The sequence below is a fragment of the Equus caballus genome, chromosome 24 (assembly GCF_041296265.1).
Source record: "Equus caballus isolate H_3958 breed thoroughbred chromosome 24, TB-T2T, whole genome shotgun sequence".
NCBI lineage: Eukaryota > Metazoa > Chordata > Mammalia > Perissodactyla > Equidae > Equus > Equus caballus.
This window is the reverse complement of record NC_091707.1, coordinates 20275860-20302115: the sequence shown is the minus strand read 5'-3', so window position 1 is coordinate 20302115 and position 26256 is coordinate 20275860. Positions and strand designations below refer to the sequence as shown.

Genomic DNA, 26256 nt, shown 5'->3' with positions numbered 1-26256 from the left:
AACACTCTGAAAGTTTTGCGTGCTCGAGTACTGCTAATGATGATAGTTGAAATGATAATAGCTATACAGAGTTCTATATTTATATTTATAAGCAAAATGTAAAATTCCAAAGATTTTCTTTGTGGATAAGATTTTAAATGAGGCATATTCACCTTTATTTCCAGGATGACAACATAAACAGACTACAGACAGAATGCAGGGTACAAAATAGTATTGTTTAGCCAATGAGTCAGTACTGCTAAAGAAAATATACACATTATTCCCATTTGATTAATTTAGGGAAAAAAATAAAGAAATTAAAAAGAATTAAAAGAAATGTAACATTATTCAATTCATTTTTCAAAAGCATGGCTAATAAACAAGATTTCATGTTTTTTCCCCCAAATATATAAAAGGATGCTCTAAATGAACTTGTTTCTATATTGAGCAAATTACTAAATTGTCAATCTAATTCAATTATCTTGAATTCCTTAATACCAATGGATCATGCAATTATTAAAAAGTTTACCATGATACACTGATTAGAATACACCAGGTAAATGGTGTTTATGAGTTATATTAGTCAAAAATAAATAGCTGAGGAGAAAATAAAGAAATCAGGTGTACTATTACAATGCGACCTAGTTTAAACTGCTTACTTGAAATAATGAAGGTATTTTTTTTATCAAGAAATCTGTACCTCAAGTAAGTTGGAAGGCTTGCATACTGTTCTTGACATATATTTTCTATGGATGCAGTCTCTTGTTACGTGATTTATTTAGTAGAGAGTGGATAGTCAAGACCCCACCGGAATTATTTGGCATAAAAAATGGAACAGAAACAAATATATGGCATGCTGAACAGGCCAAAGGAATTTCCTTTCCTATGCATATTATGAAGTCCTGAAGTTGAAATCACTAAAGTTCTCTGCAAAAAATAAGGGATTCATAGCATAGAACAATGAAGAAAAAAAAATCCGTTTTAGGATGATGATTAACAAATAAAAATTCCTGATAAAGAAGAGCTTATTTCTGAGGTGCAACTGAGTTAGAAGGAAAAACTGTACTAAGGAAATGGCAAATGGTATTTCTTAATTTTTTGCCTATTTGGAGAAAATAGAAAATCCAATAAAAAGTGCTTTGGATCAGTGGCAGCTAAAAAAATTTCTAATGAATTCTTAAATCTAAGACAACAAGAGAATATAGGGTGGAGGCAGGGCTGCTAGATAAAATAGAAGATGCCAAGTCAAGTTGAATTTCAGATAAACAACAAATGTTTTAATATAATACTTAATAAACTTACTTATACTTATTTACTTATACTAAAACTTTTTTTATTGTTTATCTGAAATTCATATTTAACCTGGAGTCCCCTAGGTGGGGGACCAAAAAAAGATTTAAAAATTCCGCTTTTACTTTGTTTGTAAATTTTATTTTTCAAAAACCAAAAAATTGTAGGATGTACAACGAAAAGTCTGCCTTCCATACTTGTTCCCATCTGCCCAGCTGCCCCATCTTCCGCAGATAACCACCGACTTGTTTCTAGCGGATCCCTCCAGTTTCTTCTACTCTATTAAGAATATACCTATATCTAGAGATAGGAACAAAAATTGTGACATTTGACTATTCCCAAACTCTTCTAAAACCACTTAGTGTGTCATAACAATAAATATGAGTTATCAATCAGGCTTCTTTTCCCCTTGTTGTTGTTTACCCTCGTTATCAATCAGAGTTTTTCATCCTTGCTGTCTGAGCTGCCCCCAGGCCTCCCAGCCTACAACTTTGTAGGCTGACTATATTCAGTTTGCTTTTTGTGTTTGGACTTTTAAGAATTAATGTCACAGTCATTGTCAATACCTTTGGTGGAATTACTTGTTACAGTAAAAAAGTTTTTTGAAAATTAGAATACAATGCTAAATTAAGTTGCATGTGTCTATTCAGTTAAGACAAAATTTGATCCATTTGCTTCTTTGATGGCCAAAAAAAATTTAAAAGTTGTAAGCAGAAATATGCTCAATGACAGTTTCATAGTAATTATGTTTATAGTACTTAGTAATTAAAATAGACTTTTATGCCCATTAACTCATGGGATCCCCACAACAACCCTGTGAAGGGCAGGTACTATTTTCATCATCACTATTTTAATAGTTCAGAAAACTGAAGCTTTGAGAGGGGAAAGGCCTTGCCTAAGTGACAGATAGTAACGGATGCAACCAGGGCTTAAACCCAAGTCTTCTGATTTGAACTCCCATATTCTTTGCTCTGTCCCATGATGACCCTGTGCTGGTCCTGCTAGTAGGTCCTGACTTCACTTGCCACTTGTAGTTTACACAAACTACTCCACAGGCATGGGTGGAAATTTAAAGAATCAATAGTACTATTCAGGAGTTTATCACCTTAGAGAATTGCCACAACCTAGTATAACCTGTCTTCTTAATGAATGGTAATGAAGAAAGCATCTTGGAAATCTATATGCAATCATTAAATTAAAAATACTTTGAATTTGAAAAATCATTTTGGTCTGAATCAAAAGTTGAGCTATATTATATATCCTGTTTGTGCCTTAAAAGGTAAAGAAAGGAGAAATATCTTACAGTGGGAAAACTGAAATATAATGACATAATTTAAGACAAGATTTTAGGAACTGCATAACAATTCCTTATTTCGTTTTTTAAACTAAAATACCTCTGACATATAATGTATGAGAAACTCAGTCAGAATGTCACAAGAACCTGCCTTTCTCAGTTCTTCTCATTCTCCTCTGCAGGCTCCTTCCCTCTCTCCAGTCTCTAATGCCCAAGTAACACACTTCCCCATCCACACTATCCCCTTGGTGATTCATCCAGTCCTCAGCTTGGTACCATCTTTCTACTTTCAATTTTCATAATTATATCTCCAAATTAGGCTACTCTTTTAAATAGCAGGCTGATATATCCAATTACTTATTGAACATCTCCCTTTGGATGTTGAAAAGGTTGTTGAAACTCTATATGCTTAAAATTAAACTGTGATTCTTCTAAATCTACTCCTCTATAACTCTTTCTCATCTCATCAAATAGCAACCCCATCCCTCCTTCAGCTGCTTGGGCCAATAGCTTGGAATTATTCTCCACTTCTTCCTCTGCACCTTGCATGCAATCTATCAGCAAGTCCAGATGGGCTCCAAGACGTCATCATCATGGCAGCTTGAGAGGACCCCTTTATCTCTCCCCTTCAATCTACAGTGAATAAGGGAGTGACGCCAGCACCAGGGCAGAGTTGTTCCCTTTGTTTTCCCCCTCTAAGTTACAACCCATCAGACATCCATTGACCAACAAAGGAGTCCCTGCGCAGCACACCAGAATGCCTGAGTGATCCACGCATCTATACATCTGAAGGTGGGTGGACTGGACCTCCTAGGGGCAGGGGAACTAGGGGAGCAGCTCCCTCCTCCTCCCCTGCTGGTGGCAATCTAAAACGCGGAATGCTGGTGGAAACACCAGTACATGCCAGTGACCACAAGCTGTAGGGGCAAACAAGGCACTCACAGCTTGGCCTCTACCTGTCCCCCTACCCCCCAGCAATGACAGGTGGTGCACATGTCCTGAAGATTCAGGACACAGAGCAGAGCCAGTCCCTGCCCGCTCCCTCTACAGTGGTGCTGGTCTTTCCAGCAATGGGGATAACATCTGAGGTGTGAATTTCCCTGGTGGGGGCAGAGTGCCCTGACTGGAGGTTTCAAAGAACACTGGTGTGCGCCAATGACCAGAGGCTGTAAGACCAGCAACAATACTTGTGGTTTAGCCCCTGCCCCTTCCCCAGTAGTGGCAGGTGTGAACTGTGACCTGAGTCTTCAGGAACCATGGCAGAACTCATTACCCATCCCCCAGTGACTGCACCCCTGGCACTGGCTCTACCAGCAGTGGGGGCTGCATACAAGAACCCAACCCCTGGCAGCAACAGTGACACCTGTGAACCCAGAAGCCCTGGCAGTGGTGCTGCCAGCACCCCCTGATAACCCAGGAGCAGCAGCACAGGTGGTGAATGGGGCAGCAATACAACAAGGCTGTGGAGAGCCCATGGAGAGCCAGTGGGGGAACACAAGACCCAGATAACACCAGAAGCAGCAGAAGTGCTCACAGCCTGGTGACCCTAGTGGCAACACCTGAGACTACAGTGACATTCTAAGCAACAAGGCACCAGCAATCTCAGAGGCACAAGCAGCACGAGGAGGGCACTGACGATGCCTCTAGCAAAGGCAGTAGAGAGTGGAAAGTGCAGGCTCTCAAATACAACCAGAAATAGCTCAGAACTAAAGTAACCAAAGTCCTACCCAAATAAGAAAGGTGGTTACTATCACAAATGCACCAGAAGAGGATCAATTCATCAAGTACCATGAGGAACTACAGTAACATGGCAGCACAGAAAGAGAATGATAACTCTACAGAGAGTAAAACATCCACAACTCAACAAACGCTATATTGCCCAACATACCAGGATGCTGGAGAGATCCACACACTGGTACATACAATGGTGAGTGGATTGGAGCACACAGAGGAGGTGAACCAGGGGAAGAGCTGAAGCAGTGCCCAGGATCTTGGCCCCCCTGGCCATGGTGGCTGAGTCAGCTGCCCCCAGCTCCAGAGAACCTGGTGGGCAGCAGCAGAGGTGTGTGTGCAACTCCAGCTTCTCAGCCATGGCAACACCTGCAGCCATGGGGAGTGGAGTGGTAGGGGAGGTGGAGCCCCGTGATCCCAGGCCCCCAGCTGCAGCTCAGAGCCTGGTAGCAGCAGCAGAGACATGTACACAATTCTGACCTCCCAACTACAGTGGTGCCTATGGCCACAAGGAAACAGGCATCAGCAGAAGCAGTGCCCATGAACCTGGCTCCTTCCATAATCTCCCCCACCTTCTGCCATTGTGGTGGAGCTTCTGACTCAGGTGATCTTGGACATGACAGAGGCATCAGCCATTCCTGTACTCTCATGGCAACCATGGTGACACCGGCAACAGCAAGGCATCAGTGACCCCCAGAAGTGCAGGCAGCAACAATGAGAGTATCAACAACACCCCTAACAGAGGCAGTGGAGAACAGAATGTGCAATTCTCAAATATAGCCAGAGGAAGCTCAGGTAAGAGAAAGCAAAAACTAGTGCTATAGTGCCACTTACTGAAAACAAAAGAAAGGCCTCTAGTCTCCAATTGCTTAGTTAGAATAAAAACAAACAAAGCTATACCTAAATAAGAAAAGTGTTTGCTACAACAAATGCATTGGCAGAGGAATAACTCAGCAAGTACCATGAAAAGCCACACTAACATGGCATCACACACACACAAGAAAACAATTCTCCAGACACCAAACATAAAGTCATGGAAGAATGTGGTCTAACTGGTAAAATTCAAATAGCTGTCATGAAGAAACTGAATGAGCTACAGCAAAACTCAAAGGCAGATCAATGAGCTCAGGGATAAAACCAAGGAACAGAAGGAACACTTTATCAAAGAGACTCTAAAAAAGAATCAAACAGAAATTCTGGAGCTGAAGAGCACAAGAAATGAGATGAAGAATGAATAAAAAGCACTGGAAATAGAGCAGAACATATGGAAGAGATAATTAGTGAGCTCAAAGATAGAAACCTAGAAATGATGCAGGCAGAAGAGGAGAGAAAATTAATATTTTTTAAAAATGTTGAAATTCTATGAGAATTACGTGATTCCATTAGAAAGGGAGGATACATAAGGATAATGGGAATCCCAAAAGGAGAAGAGAGACAGAAGGGAGCAGAGAGCTTAGTTAAAGAAATTATAGCTGAGAGCTCCCCAAACCCGGGGAAGGAACTGGATATACAAATCCACGAAGCTAATAGAACACTCAATTATCTCAATGCAAAAAGACCTTCTCTAAGACACATGATAATAAAACTGTCAAAAGTCAATGACAAAGATAGACTATTAAAGGCAGTCAGGGGAAAAAACAATAACCTACAAGGGAACCCCCATTAGGCCATTAGCAGACTGCTCAGCAAAAGCTCTACAGGCCAAGAGAGAGTGGAATGATACATTCAAAATATTGAAAGATAAAAACTGTCAGCCAAGAATACTCTATCCAGCAAAGTTATCTTTCAGATATGAACAAGAAATAAAGGTTTTCCCAAACAAACAAAAGCTGAGAGAGTTCAACGCCACTAGACCTGCCTTACAAGAAATGTTAAAAGAAGCTCTCCTACCTGAGACAAAAAGGCAAAGGTATACAAAACCTTGAGCAGAAAGCTGCAACTCTATATCAGAATAAGTTAGTAAACACTTAATTATAACATAAGAGTTAAAGGGAAAGGAAACATTAAAAATAACTATAACCACTTCAATTTGGTAATGAATTCACAATACAAAAAGGAACAATTTGTGAGAACAAAAACATAGAAAGGGAAGAGGAAAAAGATAGAACTTGCATAGGTAAATGAAGATAAGATGCTATCAGCAGAAAAAGGACTATCTTTTCTATGAGACCTTTTATACAAACCTCACAGTAACCACAAAACAGAAACTCAGCAGAGTCACAAAACATAAAAAAAGAGGAAACTGAGAAACACATCACAGAAGACCACCAAACTGAAATAACAGACAGAAACACAAGGAAAAAGAAACAATAAAATTATACAGCTAACAGAAAACAAGATAAAATGGCAATATTAAGTCCTCACATATCAATAATCAGTCTGAATGTAAATGAATTGAATTTACCAATCAAAAGACACAGAGTGGTTGGATGGATTGAAAAACAAGACCCCACAATATGCGGCCTCCAGGAGACCCATTTCAGCTCTAAATACAAACATGAGTTCAGAGTGAAAGGATGGAAGATGATAGTCCAAGCAAATGGCAACAAAAAGAAAGTAGGTATAGCCATACTTATATGAGACAAAACAGACTTCAAGCTGGAAAAGATAACAAGAGACAAAGATGGACATTATATAATTTTTAAAATTTTCCTTTTTCTTTGTTTTGGAGGAAGATTAGCCCTGAGCTAACATCTGCTGCCAATCCTCCTCTTTTTGCTGAGGAAGACTGGATCTGAGCTAACATCCATGCCCATCTTCCTCCACTTTATATGTGGGACACCTACCACAGCATGGCTTGCCAAGTGGGGTCGTATCCGCACCCAGGATCCAAAGTGGCAAACCCTGGGCCGCCGAAGTGGATGGTGCACACTTAACTGCTGTGCCATCGGGCCAGCCCCAAGACATTATGTAATTTTAAAGGGGACAATCCATCAAGAAGACATAACATTTATTAATATGTATGCACCTAACATAGGAACACTGAAGTACATAAAGCAACTATTAACAAACCTAAAGGGAGAAATTGACAGCAACACAATAACAGTAGGGGACTTTATATCCTATTTAAATCAATGAATGGATCATCCAGACAGAAAGTCAACAAGGAAACACTGGCCTTAAATGAAACATTAGACCAGACGGACTTAACAATCATATAGAGAACATTCCATCAAAAATCAGCAGAATACACATTCTTCTCAAGTGTGTATAGAAAAATTTCAAGGATAGACCATATGTTGGGAAACAAAACAAGTCTCAATAAGTTTAATAAGATTTGAAATCATATCAAGCATCTTTTCTGACCACAATGATATGAAACCAGAAATTGGCTACAAGAAGAAAGCTGGAAAAGTCACAGATATGTGGAGACTAACATGCTACTGAAAAACTATTGGATCAACTAAGAAATAAAAGGAGAAATAAAAAAAAATACCTGGAGACAAATGAAAATGAAAACATGACATACCAAAATCTATGGAATGCAGCAAAAGTGGTACTAAGAAGGAAGTTTGTAGCAATACAGGCCTACCTCAAGAACAAGAAAAATCTCAAATAAACAATCTACCATTACTCCTAAAGGAACTAGAAAATAGAAGAACAAATGAAGCCTAAAGTCAGTAGAAGGAAGGAAATATTAAAAACCAGAGCAGAAATAAAAGAAATAGAGACTAAAAAGACAATAGCAAAAGTTAATGAAACTAAGATCTGGTTCTTTGAAAAGATAAAGAAAATTGACAAACCTTTAGCTTGACTCACTAAAGAAAAAGAAAGAAGTTTCAAATAAAATCAGAAACTAATGAGGAGAAATGACAATGGATACCACAGAAATACAAAGGAGTTTAAGAGAATACTATGAAAAGCTATACACCAACAAATTGGCTAACCTAGAAGAAATGGATAAATTCTTAGAATCAAACAACCTCCCAAAACTGAATCAAGAAGAAACAGAAAATCTGAATAGACTGATCACTAATAAGAAGATTGAAATTAACATCCTCAAATAAATCAATGTGATATACCACATCGAGAAAATGAGGAATAAAAATCACAAGATCACCTCAATAGATGCAGAGAAAGCATTTGACAAGATTCAACATCCTTTTATGACAAAAACTCTCAATAAGATGGGTATAAAAGGAAGGTACCTCAACATAATAAAGGCCATATAGGACAAACCCACAGCTAACATTATACTCAATGGTGGAAAACTGAAAGTTATCTCTCTAAGAACAGGAACAAGACAAGGATGCCCACTCTCACCACTCTTATTCAACATAGTTTTGGAAGTACTAGCCAGAGCAATTAGGCAAGAAAAATAACTAAAAGGGACACAAACTGGAAAGGAAGAAGTAAAAGTGTCACTATTTTAGGATGACATGAGTTTACATATAGAGGAGCCTAAAGAACCCATCAAAAAACTATTAGAAATAATCAATGAATACAGTAAGGGTACAAAATCAATGTTCAAAAATTAGTTACATTTATATATACTAACAGTGACCCAGCAGAAAGAGAAATCAAGAAAACAATCCATTTACAATCCCAAGAAAAAGAATAAAATACCTAGGAATAAATTTAACCAAGGAGGTACAAGACTTATACACTGAAAACTATAAGACATTGTTGAAAGAAATTGAAGAAGACACAAAGAAATGAAAAGATATTTCGTGCTCATGGATGGGAAGAAGTAACTAGTTAAAATGTTCATATTACCTAAAGCAATCTACACATTGAATGCAGTCCCTATCAGAATCCCAATGACATTTTTCATGGAAATAGAACAAAGAATCCTAAAATTCATATGGAACAACAAAAGATTCCAAATAGCCAAAGCGCCCCTGAGAAAAAAGAACAAAGCTGGAGGCATCATACTCCCTGATTTCAAAGTATACTGCAAAGCTATAGTAATCAAAACAACATGTTACTGGCAGAAAAAGAAAGAGACAGATCACGGAACAGAATTGAGAGCCCAGAAATAAACCCAGGCATATGTGGACAACTAATTTTTCACAAAGGAGCCAAGAACATACAATGGAGAAAAGGCAGTCTCTTCAATAAATGGTGCTGGGAAAACTGGACAGCCACACGCAAAAGAATGAAAGTAGACCACTATCTTACACCATACACAAAAATTAATTCAAAATGGATTAAAGACTTGAATGTAAGACTCGAAAACATAAAACTCCTAGAATAAAACACAGGCAGTACACTCTTTGACATCGGTCTTAGCAGCATCTTTTCAAATACCATGTCTCCTCAGGCAAGGGAAACAAAAGCAAAAATAAACAAATAGGACTACCTCAAACTAAAAAGCTTCTGCACATAACAAATGAAAAGACAGCATACCAATTGGGAGATGATATTTGCAAATCATACATTCAACAAGGGACTAATATTCCAAAATATATAAAGAACTCACACATCTCAACAACAAAAAAATCTAACAACTCCATTAAAAAATGGGTAGAGGGGGCCAGCCCAGTGGCATAGCGGTTAAGTTCACGTGTTCCGCTTTGGTGGCCCAGGGTTCATCGGTTCAGATCCCTGGCACAGACTTACACACTGCTCATCAAGCCATGCTGTGGCAGGCATCCCACATATAAAATAGAGGAAGATCGGCACGGATGTTAGCTCAGGGCCAATCTTCTTCAGCAAAAAGAGGAGGATTGGTGGCGGATGTTAGCTCAGGGCTGATCTTCCTAAAAAAAAAAAGAGCAGCGGATCTGAACAGATATTTTTCCAAAGAAGATATACAGATGGCCAATAAGCACATGAAAAGATGTTCAACATCACTAATTATCAGGGAAATGCAAATCAAAACCTCAATAAGATATCACCTCACACCTGTCAGAATGGCTATTTTTAAAAAAAGAAGAAATAACAAGTTTCAGAGAGGATGTGGAGAAAAGGGAACCTTATACACTGCTGGTGGGAATTTAAATTGATATGGAAGGTGATACGGAACACAGTATGGAGATTCCTCAAAAAATTAAAAACAGTAGTAGCTTTGTAGTGCGATCTACCATATTAACTACCATATGACCCAGCTACTCTACTTCTGGGCATTTATCCAAACAATATGCAAACACTAATTTGAAAAGATATATGCATCCCTATGTTCACTGCAGCATTACGTACAATAGACAAGTTATGGAAACAACCTAAGTGCCCATCGATGGACGAATAGATAAAGAAGATGTGGTATATATATACAATAGAACACTACTCAACCATAAAAAAGATGAAATCTTGCCACGTGCAACAACATGGATGAACCTTGAGGGTATTATGCTAAGTGAAATAATCCAGATGGAGAAACACAAATAGTGTATGATTTCACTCACGTGTGGAAGATAAAACAACAACAGTAAACACATAGATACTGAGAACAGACTGGTGGTTACCAGAGGGGAAGAGGATGGGGGAGGGCAAAAGGGGGAAAGGGGGACATCTCTATAGTGACAGATGGAAACTAGACTTTGGGTGGTGAACATGACGTAGTGTACACAGAAGTTGAAATATAATGATGTACACCTGAAATTTATATAATGTTATAAACGAATATGACCTCAATTAAAAAAAAATCCAAATGGGTTCCACCTTTTACCTACTACCAGAATCTGATTACTTTTCACCACTTCCTTTACTAAGACCCTGTATCAAACCATCAACATCTCTCATCCAACTTACTGGAATCTATCTAGTCTCTCTGCTTTTACTTTTTCCCTCTAATCCTCTATTTTTAATCCATTGTCCGAAAGGATCCCTTTAAAACATAAGTCATCTTGTCCCTCCTCTGCTCAGAATTTTCCAGCAGCTCCCATCTCACGCAAAGGCCAAAATTCTTACAACATTCTACAGAGCCTGATATGATCTGTTCCCCCCACTGCCCCGACTCCTGTCTTCATCTCTTATTCTCTTGCCCTCACTTACTCAGCTCCAGCCACAGTGGCCTCCTTGTTGTTCTTCAAATATGAGAGGCATGCTCCTACCTCAAGGTGTTTGCACTTGCTGATCCCTGAAAAGCTTCCTCCCTTACTTCCTTCAGGTCTCTGCTCAAAAGTTGCCTTAGCAAAGCCTTTCCCAGCAATTCTATACAATAGCCAACACCCCTTCCTCTGCCCCTACCAACAATCCTGTTCCCTTCACCCTTGTTTTATTTTTCTCCATAGCAATTACTACCATCTGACATGCTAGTTGTTTGCTCATTTAGTTGTTCATTATCTGTCTTCACTAGAACATAAGCTCCAAGAAAGCACGGGTTTTGTCTGTTTTGGTCACTCTGTATCTCTAGTGCCTTGAACTGTACCTGGAAGGTAATAGGCATTAAATACTTGTTAGATAAATTAGTCAGCCACTAATTATGTGAATCATAGTCACTCTGCTCACCTTTGCAGGAACTTCTTGATGTAAAACTAGAGATGATAATGGAAATTTCAAAAATACGGTTGTCACCACAAAGTTTTGCTGTTATTTTTGACAACATTGTTAGAGAAGACACCCCACCCCCGGCCCTCCAATGACTCCGAACACCTGCTAGTAGAAAAGACCTCTAGCCCTTTGCTCAATATTGCAAGACAGTTCACTTCTGAGATTGGGGTGGGAGAGAGGACAATTTCAGACTTGGAAAAAAAGAGGGAGAGAACAGAATTTGAGAATAAATCCTCAGGCTAGCAAAAGAAGAGAAAAAAGTTAAGATTAGTGGATAAAGACATTCTTTATCTACGCTGAGATGACGGATGAGCCACAAAGAAAGAATGGGAGGGTCTCATGTGGGGACATCACATCCTCGGCACATCCTAAATACTCAAAAACTATTTTTTGGATGGTTAGTTAAGTGAACAAATGAGGCAGGGGGAGTGGTTCACTGGACTGGAAGAAGAGACAGAAATATAATGTGGAAAGACTATTAATAAACATGGTGACTTCCTATGCACTCCACTCTGAAATTATTATTATTATTGGTGGCAGGTCAAAGCAGCCACTTTACTGGGAGGTTCACCATCAGTGGCAGCCCAGGAGTAGCTCTCTTCAAGAGTTCAGCAGTGTGGGTAGATGTACTGATACTTCTATGGAACCCTAAATCATCTTTAATTAGATTAAAATCTACCTAATCCTGGCATACTACCATCAACCATGGATATTTTCTAACAATGACATATGATATTACAAATGAGAGGTTACTTGTTTCATATCTACTTTATTTAGGCTTTATTAATTTATATATATATATATAGCACTAATTCAATTATGTTTAACATTGATAATTTTTCAGATTTCCTTCTTTTAGTTTTATATAAATTACAATATTTTTCTATTTCAGCTTCCAGTACTGTCATCAAAATTGAGATCCTGGTACTAATGTTATTATTAGTAGATGTTTATGTGAAATATCCAGCTCATTGGGGCAAAAGTAGAACCAGTGACAAGAATTGACAAGATAATACTACCTACCTTATGTGGACACAGCCAGAAAGAAGCAGTTAATTAAATAAGTCCCAGATACCTAATTGGGGATGCACTTACATCTGCCAGTTCCTTGATTTGCTTTGCTGACACATCAAGCGTGTCAAGTCTTTGAAGGCAAGGTAAGTGATACAACACGTGTGTGGAATAATTACACAGCATACAAACTGGATTGGTTTTATATTGAGGATCATTCAGACATAAATCCTTTAAGTGATGAAGTCTGGTTAAGTTAGTGAGGTCCTAAAACAGCAGCAATAATAATGTTCGATTAATTAATTGTGACTATCCATTTCTAAAGAAGGCATTTGAACACTTAATATCACCATAATTTAATGTAATGCATTCTAATTATGTGCTTAAATATGTTAAAGTGATTTAGATGGATAAAATGTTTTTCTCTAGTGAAAAACACGCTAAATACACAAATAGATCAACAATACTTAAACAGCAGATTCTATATAACTATGCATTTTAAATATAAAAGGCCAAAGGATGTCTGCTGAATCATGCATTCCACCTGGAACCTTGGAGCCGGTCACTTGCACATGTCATTCATTAAGACACTGTTGCCCCTCTGCACAGCCCATTTGCTAACAATCGCCCCCGGGGCACCTGTTGGTCTCCGGCTTCCTTCACCACCACTCCCCACACTTACACGTAGGAATACTGCTGGCCATTTTCCTTGGCCTCCGGATCCACTCTACTCATGGGACCCCTGCTTTAGTACAATCACCATTGAATCCCTGATTTTTAGTTGTTCTTAAAATATTTTTGTTTTTTTCCTGTAAATGCCTTTTCTACCTATTGAGAGCAACTGAAACCTAGCTTTTTCCTGAGGGTCTCCTTTTTCTCACAACCTATGGAGGGGGAGGGGTTGATAATCCACTCCCAGACCATTTCTCCTTAATATCTTTTATCTTGAAGTTTAAGTCAGTTTACATCTTCTTTATTTGGCATATGGCCCTTGCTTAGCTCTTCAGTCTTGTCTCTCCATATTTAAACCCTAACATTTTAAGTTTTGGCCATACTGCACAACTTGATGTTTCAGAATGTGCCAGACCCTATCTTATCTTTAGACCTTGCTGCTGTATTTGAGTGAACTGAACTTCACCCCAATTTTACCTCTTAATTTGTCAAGATTCAACCTAAGAATCATCTTCTCTTGGAGCTTTATTTCATCCCCCAAGCTTGGGGTAAATGCTCCTCTTATGAACTCTCTTAGCCCCTGGGATTATCTTTGTTATAGAATCCATCACACTCTACTGCCTATTGCTTGTGCATCCACAAGCCTTTGAGCCAAGGGTCTATATGGGCATTGGCCCTTGATCTAAAGCTAAGAATAGTGATTACATTTTTTTTATTAAGATTATGATAGATTACAACCTTGTGAGATTTCAGTTGTACATTATTGTTAGTAATGTTGTGGGTACACCACTTCACCCTTTGTGCGCTCCCCCCACCCCCCCCTTTTCCCTGGTAACCACCGATCAGTTCTCCTTGTCTATATGTTAACTTCCACCTATGAGTGGAGTCATATAGAGTTCGTCTTTCTCTGTCTGGCTTATTTCGCTTAACATAATACCCTCAAGGTCCATCCATGTTGATGCGAATGGTACGATTTTGTCCTTTTTTATGGCTTTTTTAAAGTGTTGGAAAAAAAATAAAGAAGAATACACAACAGAGGCCATGGGTGGCCCATAAAGCCTAAAAAATTTTCTAACTGGCCTCTTATAGAAAAAGATTTCCAATTCCTGAGATAAAGTTTTTGAGAGCAGGGTTTGTGTCCTGTTAAACACTGCATTATCAGCATTCAGCACTTAGAACATAGCAGGCAATAAATAAACAATGTGAATTGAATTGAATGATTATTACTTTCTATGAACCTCTAAGACACCCTCACATCTTCCCCAATAACAGCATTACTAGGGCAGTGCCTGGGGTAGGAGGCTATGGTGGGTTGGACTTGAAAGGATGCAATGCTGGCCAAGAGAGTCAGAATCAGAGTTAAGGGAAATCCAGAGCAAGAACCAAGAGGCAGTAGTTCTGAAGATAAAGTACAAATGGAACAGGGAAGCAAGTAGTGAAGCCAGGCTGCTAGAGTCAAGAGTAAGACAGGGTCAGGTGGCCAATGTGTGTCCAAACTCTCTCTGGACAAGCTGAACTTGATTCACTGGCTGGACCTGAGGCTGTGGGCTGGGGCCATGGCAGGAGTAGGACTAAGCAGAGTTGTTCTGAAAGGGATATCTGGGCAGAGCTGTGCAGAGAATTATTTGGTCAAATTCTGCAAGGGCAAGGAAGGTGAACCATTGGACTGTTCTGAGGAGTAAAGACATTCTTTGATTCTGGGTGGCTATTTGCACTTGACCATCAGTCTGGGCTAGGAGATGGTGGGTGTGAACTTTGAAGTCTTACATAGGAAGCCCCACCTACACTCAAAAGTGAGATGACACTGGAGTCTAAAAGGGTACAAAATCTCACTGAAAATTAGCGTGTGGTACCTGGTTTGGATGGATAGTGGCACGGAAGTTACTCCCTCTGACCACCAAGATAAAATCTTTTTAGGGTGGGTGGAAAGGTTAGAGATAAAAATTCAGGATAATAGTGTTTCATGAACATTCTTAATATGAGAATTGTAGAAGCCATTGTGAATCATGTTCAATGAGATGACACATAGTCATCATTATTATAGAGAGCCTTTTTAAAATTATGCCATATAGTGAATTTTCATAGTAATCCTATTTCATCCCCATTTTTTTAATGAGATTGAAATAGAATAGGTTAATGTAATTAAAGCGATAGTAATAATAACAAAATAGCACATCTTTTGAGTGCTTACTGTGTGCTAGTCATTATTCTAAAAGCTTGACATTATTATTTCACTTAAATTTCATGTTCCCACTGTATTATGCCGCCTCTGGTTTGTAACAGGTCAGAACTACAGATCTTTCTGCTTATGCTCTTCACCACCATAAGGCTGCCATGTCTAGCCTGGGTGAGATAAACATCCAGATGCCTTCCTGGAAGGGCAAGCCCTTATCCTCCCAGCCTTCTGCATTTATCTCCTTCAGCCTCAACTACCGATTCTCTCACTGGATCTGTTCCAGCCACGCAGAATTGCTAGTTTCTGGAATTTGCCATACCCTTTCTACCTTATAAGTCCCTCACACCTTCGCCTGGAATGCTCTTCCCCTAGGCAACTCTTACTCACGTCTCATGTTAGCTTAAACATTACCTCTCACAGTATTCTAAATTTATCTCAGTGTTGAACCAGGTTGGTAGTGATGCAGGTGGTAAGAAATGGTCAGAATCTGGACAAATTCTGAAGGTAGAGCCAATAGAATTTGCTGATGGATTAGGTACGGAGTATAAAAGAATAAGTGGAGTCAGAAATGACTCTAAGGATTTTGCTTAAGTTACCAGAAGAATGGAGATGCCATTTGGAGAGGTGGAGAAGGCTGCAGGAGAAACAGGTTTGGAGGAAGGGTAGACCAGTCTGAATTAGGATAGGCGATGTCTATAGTTCTGGGAGTTGTTAGGGAAAGTACAGGTAGCAGTTTAGGAGTAATAGCTGATAAAAAGCATTTAAAGTCATAAGGTATGATGAGATTATTTAGAGAATGAACGCAGACGGAAATGAGAAAGATCCTGGGACTGACCTGGGGCAGTCTGTTTTTCAGATGCTAGGAGAGGATGAAAAACCAGGAAACTGAAGAGGTGTAGCCAGAAAGCTCGGAGGAAAACAGAGAAAGTAGTATCCTAACAGCCAAGCAGACAGTGATTTGTTTGGTTTTAATAGAGTCAGATCACTAGGGCCAATTTGGTCGGCTAACTCTAAAATTTCTGGGAGTAGTGAGTAGTCCAAAACAATTAAATTATCCCTTAAAAGGGGGATATTTAGTCCATTTTCTGCATTAAGATAGTTCATGATCCAGGCTGATTAGTAAAAATGAATTATTCCACTTAAACATACCTTGAAAGAACATATTTGGTTACCAGAAAGGTTTAATCTTTCCAGTTGTTCATTGGGATCAAGAGAACGACCTTTAAGAAATAAGATGAAAGAAAAATTAAATTTCTTGTTGTACCTTCTATTCATATCCAGTCATATTTCTGAGTTGCATATGGCCATCATTTCTTGCATATAAATAAGGCTAACAGTACCATTGTATAATTAGTAACCACTGATTAATGGATAATATTTTCATATCTGTAATCATAGATTCAGAAATGCTTTGCAAAGATATCATACAAAAAATTCTAAAAGAAAGAAATGTAAGAGCGTACTTTTCATACTGAAAAAATTATTGCAGCATTATCTCATATTCCAAATGAAACAGTACATACCAATGCTGCTTATTAGATTCCCAGCAAGGTTGAGATCATTTAAATTCTTCAAAGTTTGCAAGCCCTAAAAATTTAGACAACATAATTTAGGAGAAATCATTAAAATCTATATTTACAAATCATTTGATCAATATGGTTGGTTTTCCAGGTGGTCTGAGCACCGAGTGCTAACTTCACAAGCACAGAACTAAGTGGCTGCCTCAGTGAAGCCATCTTTCTTTCTCTGGAAGCTGGAGAGAATTACTGGAGGCAGAGGGGACAGGGAGGGGAGTGGAGAGGAAAACGGGAGGAGGAGTAGGAGAAAGAACACATCACATGGACTGTGTTTATAATCTTGGGCAAGTTATATATAAAACTTTTCTAAACCTCTTTTTTTTTTTTTAATCTCCAAAGAAGAAATAACATCTTACCTCTCAGGCTTGGTGTGAGGAGTAAAGAAAATTATGTATATGAAGTTCTCTATATATATTAATGCTTTCCAACAACAATAATTAAAGTAGTCATGAATATTTTGGTCCTTGAGCATAATATGATCTTGGACATTTTGGTTTAAACTCCACAGTAATAAGTGACTTTACATATTAATCTTTGAAATTATCTTACCTCAATATTTTTAATTGTATTGTGGTTCAGCCAAAGAACTTCCAATCTAAATAATTTCTCTAAATTTTCTATTTTGGAAATTTTATTATAATATAAATACAGTTTTTCTAAATTTCTACATTCTTGAAGACCTCCAATTTTCTGTAAAAAAAAAAAAAGAGCAGACTGAATAGTATTAGCTTATGTTTTGCCATTAATGCTTTTAATAAAGTGGATTTTAAGAATATTTTCTTTTAAAAATCACATTTTATTGAAAAATCAATATCCAGCAAAATTAACTAAATTTTTTAAAGAAAAAATCCCTCTAATTAAATAAAACTATTTTCAATTTTAATATTCTTTTTAAATTTTAATAAACTCTATACCTATAATCATAATACCTACACAATTTTGTAGATTTTTTTACTTAAGACCATTAAAATGTCTTAATAATCTTTCAAATAGTATTTAATAATTACAAAATATTTCATGAAGTTTATAATCATTTTCTTAAAAATAACCCTATGTGTGGCATATTTATGTTTCAAATTTTTAGCTATTATAAATGATACTGCAGCAAATAACTTCATGCACACAGCTGTCTTCTGCTGTTGAATTACTTCTCTAGGATAAAATCTGAGAACAGAGATTTCTGAGTCAAAAGGTATGTACTTTTCTTTGGCACTGGATACATTTTGTAATATTGCTTTACAATATAAATGTTATAATTTTCACACAACCAATAGTGTCTAAGTGAACCAATTTCACTACTAAGCAATACTGGGTATTTGACCTGATTCGATCACTAAAAAGTAGAATATGTCTATGTTTGGATTCTTTATTTCTATTTTTCCCTTTGTATAAATCTATTTCTATCTTTAGCCCATTTATCTGTTTTCTGTTTTGTTTTACTGGGCAAAGGGTTTTATTGTAATTCATTATGTATGGTCTCTTTTTTCCCCCATTTATCTGTTTTGATCCATGCCTCATACATATATTTTAATGAATTATTTTTCCAAAGCCAAAGAATTCAGCATAAAATATTTCATGTAAGCCTGTATGTTTAGACTTACCTCTAGGCAGCATTCGGCAATCCAAAGTTCTTTGAGTTGTAAACAAGTCTCTAACCCTGAAATTTCTTTTATATCTTGAGCAACAATTGTGAGACTTGTTAAATTAGGAAATAATGATAATCCAACAATACAGGGATACCCTGAGAAAAACATCTCCAGTTTGGAAGTATCTGATCCTCCTTCTCCAACCATCTCATAAGATAAACCATTGCATAAACACTGTTTTAAAAAAAGAAACTGGGTTATTACCTATTTATAATAATCAAAAATTTTTCTTGCCATTAGAAATTATAAACTGTCAATTGCACTGATGCCATTTTTGACTCTCACAAGAGGGAAAGTTCTTCCATAGATATGATTTTTTTCTGCTTCCAAAAGTCATGAGGTAGAAGAAATCTCTACATAAGATTCAGAAGAGAGTGTACAAATGTTCCTTTTAATATTCTTGCAAATGTAGTTGAAAAGAAATTGGGCTTTCACTCACCAGTTCTTTAATTATTTCTTCTTGGTTTAGGTTTTCACATTCAATCATCTTCTATTAAAAATAAAGGTCATAATAACATTATCTGTTAAGGAAAATGAAAAATTGAAATAAATACTAGAGTCATGTTATTCCAAGTTGAAAGGAACCTTAAAGCTGCTAAGGTGGAACTCCCATCTGTGGCTTAAAATCTTCACGTAGTATATTACCAAGTATCTCTCTGGACCCCAAGACAGTCCATTCCATCTCTGAAGTTTTCTGTTAGAAAATTATTTTTTATTCTGAATTTAATTCTGTCTTTCCATAACTCCTTCCCATTTGTTGTTATTCTACCTCCTGGGTTCAAATAAAACAAGTATAATTTTCTTCCACACCATGAGCCATTAATACTTGAAGAAAACAGTCATCTTTCATCTGCATCCTTACCTCACCCCCAGTTCATGTCTTTTAGTTCTCTAAGTGTACTCAGAGAGCCAAGAAAAGAATCCTCAGGGCTTAGTGACATATCTGGCATGGTAATAAGTGCTCATTAAAACAAATTAACCAACTTCCTCATTTTAGATGATATGAACTGATTAATACCTAAATAGTTTCAATAAAATTTAACCTAGTTTTTCACAATTTTTAATATTTTCATTATAATATTTCAGACTTAAGCTATTTTAAAATAAAGGAATCCTGGTTTTAATATGATGACATGACAAAGCAAGATGTAGAAACAGTGTATATTATGATCCCATTTTTTATAATAATAAGTCCCACACAGATATATGCGTGTGTACATGAATATATATGTATAACCACATGTGTATGTGATTATGTAAAGAAAAATATGGAAAGATATATACTAAGTTGTTAACGTGAGTTACCTTAGATGCAGGTGAAAGCTGATGTGGTTATAATAGGCATGAGAAGTTGGATGAGGATGGATCTAGGCAGAAATAGAAATGAAAAAAACCTACACTTTTTTAAAAGCACGTTTACTATTGTAGTATGAATATATAACCATTACTTATTCATTCTACTGTTGGTAGACATATGGACTGTTTCTAGTTTAGAGCTAAATAGTGCTTCTCTGAACATTTTGTCATACAGGACATAGATACACATTTCTTATGGGTTTATACCTAGGAGTGGAATGAGAAACTGCTGTTTCTTCCAACATAGATCATTCTCACAAACATAACATTGAGCAAAGGAAGACACACAATGAGTACATATTGTGTGCCTCCATTCATATGAAATTTGAAAACAAACTAACCTATGGTATTAGAAGTCAGGATGGTAGTCAGCTTTCAGGGGTGAGTGACTAGGAGGAGGTACAAGAGGGGCTTCTGGAGTGCTGATGAAGATATATTCCTTGATCCGGGAACTTGTTAAAGGGATATGTTCACTTTGAGAAAATAAAGCTAGACTCCTAAGATTTGTGTGATTTCTATACATACGTTATACTTAAATGAAATTTTACTTAAATGTTTATTTAAAAAACATTTATATGCTCCCTTTTACTCATTTATGCAAAATAATGTACATGTGCAGATGTATACAGAAACCAAAATTTTAAGAAAAAACCATTGAGTCCATGGATTTACCTACCGTCTCTCCCCAAATCCCGCTGGAATAACTAGGGGAATAGGAAAGTAAGAAAGGGACGTGTAGCAGTGCGAGGAAAAGAGCTCTGATTGCCAGAGAGCTTTAGAAAGGTCTTTTGAGTGAAAGTGAAGCAGATGGCATCAGAATGAGAGAGAAGCCCATCAGTACAACCCAGCCCTAAATTAAAGGTACCAGAGAAAGAGGTTTTACAAAACTATCCCAAACAATTCCCCAAACTCAGAGCAGCAGTGATGGGGAAGAGGGTGGCTGTGGGCCATCCAAAGGGACCAAATCAAAGGACTTTGAGATCTGTATCAGAGTAGTGTATACAGTCTGTACTCAGGCTTTGTAAACTGGGGACATTGTCCCACCACGCTGAGTCGAGGAGGGGAGGGACTCCAGCTAGCATCACAAAGAAAAATACAGCCAGAAAATTATCCTAATACGCTGGATTCTCTGTTCATTCATTCACTCATTCATTAATGTATGTTTTGAGGGCCTAATATCTACCAGATAATGATAGGGGTGGGAGGAAAGAGAAGACTTCTCTGAAAAGGCAGCAACTGGGCAAAGGGCTGAAGGAAATGAGGGCATGTGAGCCATGAGGAAATCTGGGGGAAATGCATCCAGGCAGAGGGAAGAGGAAATGCAAAAAAGTGGGGTGAGAGTATACTGGGCATGTCTGCAGAACAGCAAGGAGAATGCAGTGGCTGGAGCACAGCGACAGAAATGGAGACTGGTAGGATGTGAGGTGGGAGAGGCACTGCAGGGCCAGATCACGCGCTATCTTGTGACCTGGAGGCCCTTGTGAGGATTCTGGATTTTATTATGAGTAAGATGGAAAGCTATATGAGGATTTTGAGTGGAAGAGTAACAAGAACTGTCTTGTTTTGAAAAGGATCACTCTAGCTGCTCTGTTGAGAACAGACTGTAGGGGTCAAGGGCAGAGGCAAGGAGACCAGTTAAGCAACAGTTGTAATAATGCACCTGAGAGAGGATGGTGGCTGGAGTAGGGTGGTGGCAGTGGGGAGGGCAAGAAGCTGTTAGATGCTGGATCTACGGTGAAGGCAATATTGATCATTCCGTCCCTGCTTCCCACTGGCAACTGTCTCTTTACCCCATTCTTGGATGACCCCCAGATATTACAGCATAGGCTGCAGGAGTGGCCAGGTAAGGGAGCACTTAGCAAGGAACAACTTGAAAGCATTTAGAGACTCCATCAGAGGCCTACTCACAGGTGCAGGCCAGTAGGCTTACTTACCCTCCCTAGACTTCCTCAGATGGCACACCAAGTAAAGGAGGGCTCTTCTCCTCAGAAGAGATGCCCCTTCTCCAAAGGAAAGCCTGCCTGCCCACCACCACACAAGGGACAAAGCCTGCCCTCAGTACCCTCTAAGTCACCAAATGGTGATCCCAGTTATCCAGTCTATGTCCAAGAGGTCTCTTCCAGAAGAAATTAACAGCTCCCTTTGTTAGTCACTAAACTATCACATATACTTGAGCCTAATTTTGACCTTCTAATCTTGCTCTCCCTTAGCTCTGTCTATTCCTGTAGTACTGTCCTGTTCTAATTACTGTGATTTATTTGTAAATTCTCACCTCGTATCCTTTTTTGCAAATTTCCTGGCTACTCTTTCATATTTATTTTTCCAAATAAGATTTATGATTATTTTGCATTTAGTTTTTAAAAATTCACTTGGGGTTCTGAGATTCCGTTGTAAAGAGTGATTTAGGGAGAACTTCCATCTTTATAGTACTGAGTCTCCCTCGAGAACAAGGGATAGCTCTCCATTTATTCAAGGAAACTACTTTTTCTTGATACAGAAATATGCATATTTGGGAGATGAACCTGACCTCTCACTTCACCTTATTTTCCCTTCATCAATGCCCTCATTTAGGAAAAATCTCCATTCAGTTCTTAACTCACTGCAATCTGACTGGGGACAGCTCAGACCACTACAGCTTCTTTTACCAAGGTCAACAATAATCCTCTAACTGCCAAAGACACTGGACATGTTTCAGCTGTCAACTTGACCTTGGCATGGCATTTGACAATGCTGATGACTCTCTTCTTGAAGTTTCCTTCTTTGGTTTGATTTTTCTCCTTGGCTTCTCTCTGCTGGTTATTTCAAACCTACTTTTCTGATTGTCTCCTTCCTGGTGAAAAATTACTAATCTTTATTTTCCTCTTTCCTGTGCAACAAATACAACTACCCACATGAAAAGGTCCATCTGAATGCGTCACAGGCATCTCAAAATCAGTATGTTCAAAACTGAACTCATTACATTTTCCAGCCAGCTTGCTTCTCCTAACGCATGCCTTCTCTTGGTAAATGACACATCCTTCTAATCATAGAAACGAGACTTATCCTCAACCACTCTTTCCTCCACATTCACTCACTCATTAAATCCTTCTGCATATACCTCTTAAATGTCTATCAAATTTCTTTCCTCCTCTCCATTCCAATGTCCTCTGCCTTGGCCGAGGTTCTCATCACTTCACCTTAACTGGATGCCCTCCGTAGAGTCCCACTTCCCTCCAATCCGCACTCTACGCTACTGTGACAGCCAGCCTCGGGGAAGGTAAATCTGCTCACGCTGCTCGCCTTCGAAGGTCTTCATGGTCTCCATGCTGACTCCTGTCCTCGACCACAAACTCCCCAGAGTACCCCAGGCTCCGGCCACAACTATAATTCTCTGCACAGGCTGGGCTATTTCTGTACTTTGGCATATGCTGTCTACCTTCCCTAAAATACCTTTTTCCCTTGACTTTATGACATAGTCCATACATCCTCAAAGATTTAAATCAAGGATCTTCTGAGTGAAGACTTTAATTCTCTCTGGTAGTATTATAATCATTCTCTTCCTTGAGAGAATGATTAAGGCCCACACATGTCCTTATATATAGCACCTGTTGCACTGTATTGTCACCCTTACAGGTCGTTCCTCCCTACTAGCTCCCACGTTCACTGAAAGCAGGGACGATGCACCTATCACAGTGCCTGGCACGTACTTGGTGTCCAATAAAAGTTTGTAGAACAGTTTGAATCAACTGTCCATGCCACAGGGTCCTATATGATGTAACTCAAAGAAATATTTACTGTATATGACCAATCAGAGTGTAATAATAGAGTAGAAAGGACCACGTTTCTGTCTGCCATGACAGCTGGGTAGGGTGTCATTCTGAGAAAATTAAATTTTTCTAAAACTAGAAGACTTCTATGGTCAAATTGTTCCCTCGCTTGGGTATAAAGGGATCCAGCCATTATCACTGATGGGCCAAACAAATGCTCTTCCGGCTCGAAGCAGGCAGTATCAAGTCTGGCCAAGGAGCACTTGCTTCTCTCAGCCCACTATCTTAACCTGTGCGGTAAAGGCTGCACAGGTGGCTATGGGCCACCCTCCGTTTCCTCCTCCTCTTAAGCTTTGCTCCCATCACCCTGATGCCTCAGATAAAGCCGCGTCACGTCTCTCATTATTATTATCATCTCCATTGCACCCTTACAGGGCTCCTCTGACCTCAACGCTGCTTCTCTCCTGTCTTCCTCCGGGCGGAGAGGGAGGAGAGGGGAGCAAAGGCTCCCGGAGCCTGCTACCGGTGATGTACGCCCGAATGCCACGAGGTGACAGACACTCACCTTATCCCAGAGAGAGGATGGATTCCGGGGCAATCCGAGACAGAGCGGAGTCCACTCGGACCTCTCAATGCTCGTCTTGCAGCAGCAGGTACGACACCCTCTCTAGCCCCGGGCCTGGTGTGTACGCACAGCCCTCTGCGGTTGCCTAGGAAACCCGCACTCCGCCTCCGGAGACCTCTGGGTGGGCAGCGGAGTGAAAGGGGCGGGGAAAGCAGCGGCCGACCCGTTTCTGGATCACGTGGTGGCAGCCTCCAACCAATCAGCAGAGGTAGGGGTCCACCCGGAAGACCCCGCTGGTGCTCCTGGGAAATTCTGGGGACCTCCCCGCTCTCGGGTCGCTTGGTACCTGAGCGCATCTTTTCATCTGCTCTCGGTGGATCGGAGGACGCGACTGGAAGCAACGAGTTGTGGGCATGGTGGCGGGGGCCTCGCCCTTGCCTCCGCTCTCTCCCATGAAAATCTTTGACCTTCGGGGCCTGGCAGCCCGGAGCTTCCCAGGACTGGAACTCCAAAGGCACGGCGCTGTGATGTCACAAGGCGGCCAGATGCCGGCGACAGGCCCCGGTCCCCAGCGTGGCCTCCCGCCCGCGGCCCGCGACCGCCGCCTGCTAGAAACGGGCTGGCTGCCGCCCGAAGCCGCGGAGCGCCGAGCGAGCGCAGGCAAGCGAACGCCCTGGGCACCCCGGAGGAGAGAGGGACCCTCCGAGGGTCTTCTTGTTCTCGGACAGGCTTATGAGGGCCGTTTAAGTATTCCAAAATGTTCAGGAGGCAAAGGATATTTACAAAATAAAGTAAAATTTAAAGAGGGAAAGGGAGTAAAGTAAAGTAAAATTTAAGAGTGGCCAGAGAGGCTGAGAAATGTATGAACTTCGTAGAAGGCAAATCGCAGTAACTGCAGCTCTCGATTCGTTCTCGAGGTCTGCGCTGTGCAATGTGGTAGCCCTTAGCCGCCGCCGCGTGTGGATGTTGAATACTGGACATGTAGCTAGTTCTAACTGAGCTGTGATGTAAAATGTACATGGTACTTTGAAGACTTAATATGAAAAAAAAAACTATTTTTGTATTGATTGAATGTTAGAAAATTTTTTGATATATTGGGTTAAATAAAAATGCATTATTAAAATCGTTTCTTTCTACTCTTTAAAAGAGGAGATTAAAAAAATTTAACTTACATATGTGACTTCTATTTCGTTTCTGTTGGACAGCGCTACTATATTCTTTGTGGTTCAGTTGGTTTGTGTAGAATATTTATGACATTCAGTTCTTGCCACATAGTGTCTGTAGTGCTCTTTTCCCTCACCAGATGGCCGCCTCATTCAATAGACTGTGTTTTAAACTGCTTTCTCAAGAAAAGTAGGGTGCAGACTTTTAAAATATTTATCTAAGAACTGTCAACAATTCAACATATTTATCATGATTCAATTTTATCTGTAATATTGACTGTTTGTAAATATACATAACCATATAGAAAAAGCTAAAACTAATTTTCCCTCTACATTTTTTATTTCACAGGAAATTCAGTTTCCATCTGTCATTAATTGAGTAATTAAAAATAAATTAACATATCTGTAGGTTAGGAACTTAAAACAAATATCAAACAAATCTGAATCATATTTGTACTTTTAGTATTCTCTGAAAATCTAGTTGAACAAGACCTGTCTCGGCAAATTTTCATCTTAGAGTCTAAAGACTGAGAGAACAATAATTTATAAAACTAAATCTTTATATTAAGAAATTGGATCAGAAAACAATTAGGTGAATTATCTGCATCAAACTTCT

General features: G+C 39.1%; 1 protein-coding gene across 10 annotated transcripts in view; it reads right to left on the bottom strand.

The window, feature by feature from the left end:
* Positions 1 to 25098, bottom strand: part of LRRC9 (leucine rich repeat containing 9) — a 122357-nt gene extending 97259 nt beyond the window's left edge. For 5 of the 10 annotated variants that reach the window (XM_023627826.2, XM_070249824.1, XM_023627827.2 and 2 more), the window contains exons 1-7: positions 24478 to 24987; positions 19250 to 19331; positions 18766 to 18984; positions 17714 to 17854; positions 17111 to 17174; positions 16737 to 16807; positions 12824 to 13006 (exon numbers count right to left, since the gene is read on the bottom strand). In XM_023627826.2, the coding sequence (XP_023483594.2) occupies positions 12824 to 13006; positions 16737 to 16807; positions 17111 to 17174; positions 17714 to 17854; positions 18766 to 18984; positions 19250 to 19297 (726 nt within the window). In that variant the 5' untranslated portion in view covers positions 19298 to 19331; positions 24478 to 24987. Of the gene's footprint in view, positions 1 to 12823; positions 13007 to 16736; positions 16808 to 17110; positions 17175 to 17713; positions 17855 to 18765; positions 18985 to 19249; positions 19332 to 24477 lie in introns of all 10 variants that reach the window. The other 5 variants (XM_070249826.1, XM_070249827.1, XM_070249828.1 and 2 more) reach the window with 3 other exon arrangements.
* Positions 25099 to 26256: the final 1158 nt, after the last annotated feature.